The 11,220-nt window shown below is 38.5% G+C and overlaps 1 protein-coding gene across 13 annotated transcripts in view; it reads right to left on the minus strand.

The window, feature by feature from the left end:
• The window catches only part of ank1a (ankyrin 1, erythrocytic a), a 93,026-nt gene extending 91,093 nt beyond the window's left edge, over positions 1-1,933 (minus strand). For 5 of the 13 annotated variants that reach the window (XM_056232799.1, XM_056232795.1, XM_056232802.1 and 2 more), the window contains exon 1: positions 1,782-1,932. In XM_056232799.1, coding sequence (XP_056088774.1) covers positions 1,782-1,808 — 27 coding nt within the window. In that variant the 5' untranslated portion in view covers positions 1,809-1,932. Of the gene's footprint in view, positions 1-1,503; positions 1,539-1,781 lie in introns of those variants that run through there. The other 8 variants (XM_056232803.1, XM_056232801.1, XM_056232797.1 and 5 more) reach the window with 4 other exon arrangements.
• Between the last annotated feature and the right edge of the window lie 9,287 nt (positions 1,934-11,220).

Consider the following 11,220-nt stretch of genomic DNA (forward strand, 5'->3'; position numbering starts at 1 on the left):
CAGATAACTACTGTAAATGTTTTATCAGCAGAGAAAGTATGCTTGCAGTGATGTTTGCAATTGAATGATAAATTAACAATGGAACCCTGAATTATGATTAGCGGAAACAAATAAAGTACAAATACATTTGAAACTATAGATGGCTGTCACACCTTTATAAGTGTTGTCACATTTTAGTTACACTTTGTGTCCTTGTTACTAATGTATTTACAATGTTAAGACTGTAACGGTTAATTACTGTATGCATAATTTCAAGCAACTAACACTAAACCAAACCCTAACCCTACAGTACATGATGTTAATTAATATTGCTCAGTACATCTTTGTGTAATTGCAGTGTAACACGGACACAAATCGGAAACGTTTTTTCTTTTGGGTCTTTCGATTTCAGACGACAACTTTGTCAAAACATTCCCCTATTACACGCATCCACGAAGACGATTAAAAACGCTGTTTTCTGCTGCCAGGCCAGTAGATGGCGATGTAGCTTTGTAAAGAAAGACTATGCATCTATCGTCTGAACGCCGTGAGGTCACAGTTTTCACAAAGTTGCGTTTTTGTAGTTTACACTGAGACGATAACGGTATCATTTTCAAAAACTTGCACTTTGAAACACATTTTCAAAAGTTCGCATTTTCAGGCCCCCAAAACGCTGCTGTCGTGCAAATGAACGGCCAAAACGCATTCAAAGTTTTTAGGTATTAGGTCGTGTAAATGGCCTTTAAAGTGTTATGGGTTAAACTTTATTTTAAAGTGTAGAATTTAAGCCAGAATTTGTATATTTAAGCTACATCTAAAAGTCTGTGAATTGCATTGCATTTGTTTTAAAGAACAATAATACCGTTTTTTATACAGTATATATATTAAAATAGACAGTTTCGAGATGATGTACACCATTGGTTCCTCTGCTGGGACACCTGTGTGAACTTGAGGAGAACTGACTTCACCTTGACATCATTTGATTAAAATAATTAGTTTGCAGATGCCACTTAATTTGATATTTTAAAATAAGAAAAGAAAAACATTTTATTTGTTATTCAAGTGTCCAAAGTTTTGGGAACAAGTTAAATTTGCATCAAAGGACGAATGTAATGTGAGATTTCCTGTCATTTATGTGAAGATGAAGGTGAGACTTTGATTGAACCCTGCATCAATGTATAAACCAAGTGCAAAGGTGTTTCTGTTCGTGCCACGGCAAATGAAAAGCATCTTAAATAACAAAAAATTCAAAGTATCCATTAACAACTTTTAACTGTTTTTTCCTCTCATGTATAAATGTGAAAAGTTTTATCCTTAGTCTTTCTTTTTAGTCCCATGCATATTCTTTGCACAATATGTAAATAATTATCCTTTGCACATTATGTAAAGAATATAAAATGTGCAATTGCCATATTTAGGAGCTTATAAATGACTTTTATTGGTGTAATCAGTGTTGATTCTGTCATACTACACTTACAACCAGTTCAATTTCATGTTACGACACGAAGCACCTTTTTAACTTACTTTATAGAACATTTTGCAACAATGCAGAATTCCCCCTCTCTCTCTCTCTCTCTCTCTCTCTCTCTCTGCAATGTCAAAAAAAAATAGAACAAATATGACTGCATATAATAGTTTGGGTTGGGGTTCAAAAGCAACATGCCTCCATGGACAACAGTGAAGTATTTTGGTGCAAAGGTAAGTTGGAGACATGAGCTAGCCTACACCAATTCGAGAATCTTCGCAACATCTAAAAACAACAACAAAGTAGATGAAGGAATCTTTAGGAAAGTTGTACTTACTCCACAAATTATGGTGTTCATTGGCATCCCAGTGCACCCTCTCTACGTCTTTGCCTCACTGCTTTCCTGTTACACTATCTGGGTGTAGGGGTCCGGGCACTGCCCCTTTCCCCCTGCACACACACACACACACACACTTATACTTGTGAGGGGATGGGTGGGGCTGGGGGCTTTGAGGCCAGAGGGTTTATCTCTAGAGGAATGCTGTCAATATCGACACACACACTACTAGCCAAAACTAGATAATGGCATAAGTCTCTCTCCCCATTTTTCCATTCGGTAGAGCGTTCTCGATCTGCGCAGACCTGCTCGATGCATTCTGACAAGCAAAGGGCCTTTCTGAATGAGCTATAGGGAAAAGGACACATTATGTGTGTGTGTATCTGAGCTTTGGCACTGTTTCAGTCTGCAGAGGGACTTACAGTGACAAAGACCCTTGGAGGGGTGGGGTGGGGGGTACTTCAGGAGTACCAAGCCTGGTGACAATGGCCCAGACACAGATGGGGAGGGCATGGTGTGTGTGTGTGTGTATGAGGGGGGCCCAGTCTCTTTCAATAAAAGATCTGTCACTCCCAGCCTGAAAAGGCCCCTCCGTCCTCTCTCTCCTAGGCCCATGCTGGGAAAAGCACATCTATGCCAACGGTATGCAGCCAAATAAATATGTGTTGCAGAAGTGGACAGAGAGAAAGTACATCTAGAACTAAGGTTATCAATTAAAATGGGGAACAGCCTGGCATTGAGGAATTGGGATTGCCATAGTGATTCCCTTTCTAGGGGATTTATTGCAATGGCAATGAATCACAAGGCCCTTTGAGGTGACTCAAGAATCAAGAGTACTCGTCTTTGATTCTTTCAAGAAATAAAGGTGAGGTCACATTTATGGCCCTATCTTACACCTGGCGCAATGCAGCGCCAAGCGCAGCGCAAGTGTTTTTTGCTAGTTTCAGCCCGACGCAGTTATCATTTTCACGTCCTGCGCCACGTTGTTTAAATAGCAAATGCATTTGCGCCCATTTGTGCGCCCATGGGCTGCTGGTCTGAAAACGAGGTGTGTTTAGGCACATTGTTGGTGCGTTGCTATTTTGAGGCAACAGAAATAGACTGAGCCATTGACCAACTGAAACCTGGTCTAAAGTCAAAGGCGCAATTTTTTTTGTTTCGTTATTTAAAGAGCGCGTTACCTATAGGCGGGGCCACAACGCGCGTACACTCTGCTTATTAAACACACAGGGACGCACAACAGCACACAAACATGCCAACATATTTAAATAAAAGGATTACAATGTAAAAGATTATTACTGTGCACATAAAGATATGGTGGAATCCGGCTTGTCCCGTATATAGATGATCTGCTTGCACACTTTTACCTCGCGCACGAGCAGTTCCGTTTGGGAGACGCTTTCAGTCTTTTTTTCCACTATCAAATTCCGTCATGTAAATAGCAAATCCGCCATGGCGCCAGCGCAACTGGCATTTAAAGGGAATGGGAGAGGAGACTCCCAAAACACACCCATTACTCATTAAGAGAATAGGGACAACCCTTTTAGACCATGTGCCTGGCGCGCCGACCATTTTTCCCGTCGTTAAACTAGCAAAAGTGGATTCGGACACGCCCTAAGTGCACTTGCGCCCTGCGCTTTAGACCATGCGCTTAGACCGTTAAAATAGGGCCCTTACAGCTGCTCTGCAAACTTGCGTGGGCAAAATCCAGTCATTTCTGCTTGGTTTGAAAGTGACTTCTGTGTAAGTTTTGCTTCATCCAACTTTACACTATTGATTAGACAATGGACTTTTTTTTTTCATGCATGACATTTCTCTAAAGTGATCACAACTGAGCTATTCCTGTTGTGCAGTATGTTTTTTATGACAAAAACATATTTATTATACACTATGGATTGGATATATACATATAGATTTTTACATATAGATATTTAGGTGCACATTTACCGTTGCTTTGCAAATTAGATAAGATTTAGCCACGTGACTTCAGTGTGACCTGTGCTTTATAAATCGCAATACTTCTGGCAATGTACCATTTATTGCACACTAAATTTTGCCTAAGTTTAGCTAATGTGATTGCTTTTAACTATCTTAACTAATGTGATCGCAATTTTAACTTTAAACTATCAATGCCAAAATGTAAGGGTCAATCTTATAACTGCACTACTTGTGTTTGAGAGTATGTTATTGTTGCAATTGAAGGGATTGTTCACCCTAAAATGGAAATTAAGTCATAAAAAAGACAAAAGTGTTACAGAATGATCCCATGCTACACGTGTCGTATATGTCAAGTGTTCTGGGGGTATACGATAAGGTTTGGTGAAAATCTAACTTCAAATTTGAGGTATTATTTATCTTGGCCGTTGAAGTAAATTATCATTTTCATTTTTAGTTACAGTGAGGAAAACATTCTATTGAAATACTTCTTAAAGCTCAATTGTATTGACACAAAAACATGTCTAATAATATTTAGAATTGTAGACATTAATATCCTTTGTTGCTCAAATTGCGTGTTACTAAGTAAATGCTTAGAGGACACAAGGCAAATCATTGGTAAAAAGGACTTAGTACAAGCCACTAGCGTAAGCAGCAGTCAATGAGCCTATTCTTATTCTGTGCTACTGTTGGGCATAGCTGCTGTGATGTTGCATTGTCCTAATGTTTTGTTTTCATTTAATCTAAAAGCACCCAGAAGCATGACCAAAGTACACCAGGGATGCATTCTACTATATCTATCAACAGCATTCAATACTGCGAACCACCAAACCCTATTATTTACTCTCAATGAAGTAGACATTACAGGCTTAGAACCGAAATAACCAGATATCATCAAAAGGATCTGTTTGATCTCCACACCAACTACCCATTCGTGTTCCACAAAGATTGGTACTAGTATTCTGACTTCATACCAAATTGCTTAGTAAAGTTACCACCTGGAAATGCCTGGAAGTATTTGTGCATGGATAAATGCCCATCCTCTGAAGTGGAATTTGCTGAAAACTACACTGCTCTATATCCCAGCCAAGAAACATCCTTGCCAAGTCCTCGTCATAGACAACACAGTCATTTCCCCACACATAAAGCCAAGAACCTTGGCACCACACTGGACAACGGTCTGTCATATGCATCCCACATACTATCCACACTCTCAGAAAATAATGTACCTTTAGGGGGTACGACAGCTCATCTGGGGCAGTTACCTTATCTTATTCACCCCTAAAAGGTTCATAGTAGTAGCTTAATGGTACATAGGTACTAGGGGTGTCACAATATATCAATGTGTATCATGGATAGTGACAACATGCATCGTGTATAGTTCACCCAAAAATAAAATTACTGTGTGTGAAAAAAGTTTACAGAGTTTTGGTGTCAGTGCTATATTAAACTACTACTGTACTGTATATATAATGTTGAATATAATAATAATGCAATGGGGGAATATTTGTGGGTCCTGATCGTGCCAAATGTCTTATATTACGAGTAAAAAGTGCATTTTTTAAAAATATATCTAGTCAGTGACAGTGTGCAAGCATTTTCATCTAAAATAATTCTGTATTTTCAGCTTCAGAATCATGAATATTTTTATTCTGGTGTCACCATTGTGATCATTGGGTTTCCAGCACCAAGTCCAAGCCTATTCATTTACACACCCAATGTAATAACAAATTTAGCATTTTAATCAACAGTTCATTTTTTGTTAACTTTTTATCATGTCTTGGAGTATTGCAATAATATTATATCGTGAGTTGTATCGTGACATGAGGATATCGTTGCCCCCCTACTTAGTACTAAATTGTGCATATTAGTACCAAGTACAAAGTTGTGCTTTTACGTGTACTGCCCCAGTTACAAGCTGTTGTACAGCTAAACGCACGTTTTTCTGACTGTGCAGTCAATTAATTCTTTCTGCAGAGTCAGACCTTTTCTTTCTAGACAAGCTGCTCAGATCATAGTACTGGACCTAGTCTACATACAGTATATCATTCCTGTCCAGTCTCTCAGTGTAACCTTGGCAGATAATGCAGAACTCTGTTCCTCAGCTGATATTGAACCTAAGTACAGTACTTTGTCATCAGACCGTCCCTTCCCTGATTCTCTATTCAAGCTAAGGTGAAATTCATAACACTTGTTCTGGCTTAGCTACAAGGCAGACAAGCACCCTCCTACATCCAGGCCATGCCAACATGTTACATTTGATTAACTTCCACACCTTATCTCATACAGTCGCCACTCCAGCAGTGCTAGGCGACTTTCTGTCCGCAAACCCAAATCAACTTTGAACGTCCGGTTTTAATTGTATTTGTATATGATTGAACCACTTCTTTTCCTATGAGGTAATTTTCGCTGGTAGGTCCTGGTAAGGAGTTGGTAGTGGTTAATTGTCAGGCATTTATGGTCAATGTACATTTCATTTGTACATAGAGTCTGGCATCGCTCCATTGACAAGCGTTATAGTCCCTGTAAAGTAAAAATTAAGTATGTGTTCTGAGTTTGTCACAACACAGAAAAATGTGTTATTAGCCACCCAGACAAATTTGAATGATAAAAATAGCCGGCAAGTACATAAAATAAGCTATCAAAATCTTGAAAAAATGAGCAGTAGTCTCTTCTCTCAAACGCTGGGGGCGTGTCCGCTCGCTGCGCTGAAACCACGCCCACTCGCGGGAAAGCAGCCGACAGTGATATTTGTGATACTGCTTTCGGGACGGGAGGATGAAGGCCGAGGATAGTCGGTTCGGCCCCATTCACCAGTAACAGCGGATTATCAGTGAATCCCAGTTGTCTCCAACGAAAGTTTATAAAACTATCCCGTGTAAAATGATCGCTACAGAGGCGGGTGTTGGCGGTGATCCTCAGCTATTCATCAAGGTTGGCTCTTCACAAAATGAATCCACCTTTTCTTGATGTGATCGTTTTTAGGAAATTTAAATAAAGACACCGATCTGTTTTGTACATGATCGCATCCAGGTAGTAGCCTACGCATTTCCGTGTCGAAGGCATAGCTAGCTAGCAAACTGTAGGCTGTAGTAACTAATAGTACTGACAGTAAGTCGCGATTGAGCGCCAAACTGAATGTGCTCTATTGTTAGGGGAGGAGCCAGCCTCAGTGCGTCATCAAGTAGGGGCGTGTCCAGGAGCTCCAGTGCATCATCGAGCCCCGTTTTAGCCCCGCCCAAAAAATCCGGAAAATAGCAATGGTGAAAAACTGTTTAACGGTCTAACTCCACAATTCAGTAATTCACAGTTCACAGTCTTTGTAATATGTTTTAGCAATACATTTCTAACATTTATAATGGGTTTAGAATTTTTTTTTAGAATTGCCTTTACAGGGACTTTAACTTCCTTGTAGGCGGGTCCTGTTGAAGTTTAAAACTATTGGACCTGCCTAAAATCACTCTGGATCTGCCATAACAAATCGCTAAAGTTTGGTCGTGACGTATGACGACTCACACTAGCGCACGACATCAACGTCTTCGTTCCCAGCCACTCCCTCTGTTCGCTGATTGGCCCGGTAAAAAATTGACCGGAGAAAACCAAAGAATACAGCACAATCCCAGACGTAGTACTGAAGGAAAATGAAAATTGAGCGGAAGTACGTAGGAGGGTGGAGCCTTACACTAGGAAGAGATGAGAGAAAAGAGCTTAGGTGGAACATGAAGTAAGAGTTTTGATCCAGAATACAACAACTGATTAATCCTGGTTTAATCCTCTTTGGAATTGTCCGATGTCTTCGCAGTTGCAAAAAGCAAGCATATTTCGTAGTTGATGTCTTGAAAACCTTACCTTTATGTTTTCCTTGCATCTTTTAGGTGGCTGTCAGAGAGTTATGCTTCACAACTGTTTCCTGTATTCCACCGTCATGTTATCATCAGTTGAGTGTCCTTTTCAGCTGCTGATCAACTCATCCAGGGGTGTACAATCCTGGTTCTGGAGTTTAGCTCCAACTTGCCCCAAACAAATCTGCCTTGAAGTTTCTAGTAATCCTGAAGACCTTTATTACCTTGATTGAGATGTGTGTAATTGTGGTTTGAGCTAAACTCTGCAGGACAGTGGCCCTCCAGAAGCAGGGTAGGACACCTCTGTTCAGGAATGATTACTCCAGCTTGACATAAATGGCCTCTTCTATACCTGTCCACCCCATCCAATATCCATATACTGTTTCTTAAAGACAAGTATACAGCAGAATCTAGCCAAGAATTGGAATCATGAAAGGTTTGCCACAAAGGGTACAAAGATTAAGCAGACAAGAAAGTTGGAAATAGAGTGCACTTGCCCCATTCGAGTCTTGAATGTCAAATCTTGATCCATCTCATTAGAGGGTATGAGACAAAAAATTCTGAACATGGTCTTCAACTGCAAGAGAATAAAGGCTTCAGATGAGGAATGTGTTGCACATTTACCTCAGCATGAAGGTAAGCAAGGCTAAAAATGGTAAATCAAGAAGGCATGACTACAGGCAGGCATCCTCCTTGGTCCTGCTTGGTCCTTTACTTCAATTTTGTATAGACATTTAGACACACAATCCATACCACCAACAAATACTCCTAAACACTGGACTACAGCCACAACTTTATTAACTAGGATACTCCGGGAGAGATTCTGCAGAATAAAAGCTGTAGAAGCAACCAACACACAAACAAACATAATGAGAGGTGCTTCAGAAGCAAGCCAGGCTGGGAGCCAAGCCTGCACCTGCCAAGTATCCAGCAAGTCAACACCCAGTCCCTGTGAGACAAATGGGGCCTAATCAAGACCAGAATTAAACACTGAGGTGTTAAAGACTGCAGCATTGTCTTCCTGATCAAGACATGGCTAACTTCCTTGATCTGGATCCCTTGATGTTGTATTTTAAGTAGGACATGTATCTCTTGATCACCGTCCTTTCTTATCCCTGGCACAGCATTCCCATCAATCAATTACAGCCCCAACCCATTGCCTTAACCTAACTGAAAACATATCCAACCTCTAAAATCAGAGAGAATTATGGTGGATAATAATGTTGTTCAAGCCACTAACCTTAAACCTTACCTTACCCCAAAAAACAATCTTGTTTCAGGACAAAGAAGGATGATAATGTAGGAATACTTATACGTTTGGCTTGGACCACACAATATAGTCAGTTCATGCATTCAGTTTTCATCAGTAGAACAGAACAACTTGAATCAAAGAATCAATCAAGAATCTAGAATCAAACAAATTGAAGGGAAGAGGCATGCTCCTTTTTATTAGCAGTTAGTGTGACAATATGAACACTGCCTGCCAAACCTGAAGAAGTATATTTTGCCATTATATATGCAATACGGATTTCTATTGCTTTCATTTATCATTAAAACATATCTTCTATAATAAGGATTTTCTTTGTTCTTGAGGGGAACATTAAACACAACATTCTTTAAATAGTAAAATCATATAATTCAGTGGTAAGTGAGGTTTTTGTCTTTTAGTTTAGACCCTTGTGAAAAAGAAGATGTGCACTCAATTGTATTGAATGAGTACTCTTTTAAAAAGTGCATGTTTAAAATCCCACATTTTGTAATTTGTAAAAATTTAAAATTCAGCTCTTATTGGGCAGCTCTAGGGATTGGATAGACCACAATCTATCACAGCCCTTTTCATATTTTCTATGGCCTGTTCCATTCCAACAAAGCATTTCATTTGGCTAAAAGAACAACCTCTTATACATTGCACACAGTATGTAACATGAACATTAAATAAAACATAATTATCCATTGAGGATCGTTTACCTAAGCAAACAGTAAATTCATTTTTGAGACATGAGAGCAAGAAAACATGACATTGCTTGATAAATGTGACATGAGTCAATCAGTGGTCATAGTACATATCAGAGAACTTGAAATTTAATGCTGACTTCTAAATCTTATTAGGAAAAAAATTTGACCAAATAAACACATACACATGTAGACAGTAGACACAAATGGTTAATTAAGGACAGAATAATATTTGTACAGACCTTAAACATGTCTACATTGGAAGTGACTAACGTCGAATCAACGCTGTGAGCATAAGACTAAACTCAGCAACAGTAAAATGAAAAACTTTGTATCCTACTTTATTTTTATTTATTTATTGCATGGCAATAGCCTTTCCACCTTTGGTGGAATTTTTACACATAATACACAATAAGTTGCTAAAACAGTGGTTAGAAATATGGTGAGAAAATGAAATATGAACTTTAATTTAGAAGGCCAGAGACTACCTTTGATGTATCAGTCATAAGGTATTTTAATAAAGGCTTAAAATAACTATAATTCATAGCAATTAACTCACCCAATTGATAACTGCAACTAAAATAACTAGCAAAATAACTTTTGTTGGAGTGCAATCAGTTGACTTGAAGCACTTTTGAGAAGATGCCATGTGCTATGCTATCCAACTATTTTATTATTATGTTTTATGCATGCATCTTATTATTATTATTTGACATACTGCATGGAATATCTGTACTTTTAAAATTGCAATTATTATTTTTTTTTAAACCTTAAAGTAATGATGACCAGTTTCAGGAAGATATACGCTTCCCATCATTCATTTATATAAATTTTATCCAGTAATCTTTGATGTTGATTAAAAAACAATCTAACATAAATGTTATGTCTCATCTACCCTGGTGCATCCCATCACGTCACTTGCAGTGATAACAGATTTGTTGATAATAATGGGCATGACCTTGTGTTGTTGCATCTCTACGTGTGGCTGACTTCCAGTGTAGACATCTTTCAGCCTCTAAAAAAAGTGTCATATTCTTCTACATATTGTGTATTGTGCTTGTTTGGATAGACAATTTAGCGCTTTTAATATAGGGGACAGTGGGGTAAGATGTGCCACTTTTGGGGTAAGATGTGCCACACCTAAATATGTTTCAGGATGTCTGTTATCAACTGAAATTAGAATAAAGAGTCAATAACATGCAGCCACTTCTCAAAAAAAGAAAGAAATGATGTCTGAATGTTTGAATGGAGAATATATAAACATTCACATTTCAAATAATAATAAAAAAAATTTGTAGATAAATTACTTTGACATACAAAAAAAATCGTATCACTTTTCTCGTGCTTATCTCAATCACAGGCAGCTGTATTATATAATGGACACTTTGTGAATGTGACAACAAAATGTGCTGTGACACAGCTTACCCACAGTGACACATCTTACCCCACTCTCTACATCCTTGAGCTCATGACCACAACAAAACTGTTTTACACTATTCTAAATAGTCTAAAATTATTCAGAATTATGATAAGAAGATGCCTTGGAAATCTCTTTAATTCAGATCAATAAATAAAAACTGGAGACTTACCTGAGTCAAAGATAGTCAAAGCATTGTGTAAACAGAAGCACTAAACACTACACTAAACATCAAATCCACAACACAGCACACATACTATGAAATGAGCACTATCACAACACATGAACACAC

Source organism: Rhinichthys klamathensis, unplaced genomic scaffold (genome assembly GCF_029890125.1).
Source record: "Rhinichthys klamathensis goyatoka isolate OS25496 unplaced genomic scaffold, OSU_Roscu_1.1 h1tg000356l_1, whole genome shotgun sequence".
Taxonomy (NCBI): domain Eukaryota; kingdom Metazoa; phylum Chordata; class Actinopteri; order Cypriniformes; family Leuciscidae; genus Rhinichthys; species Rhinichthys klamathensis.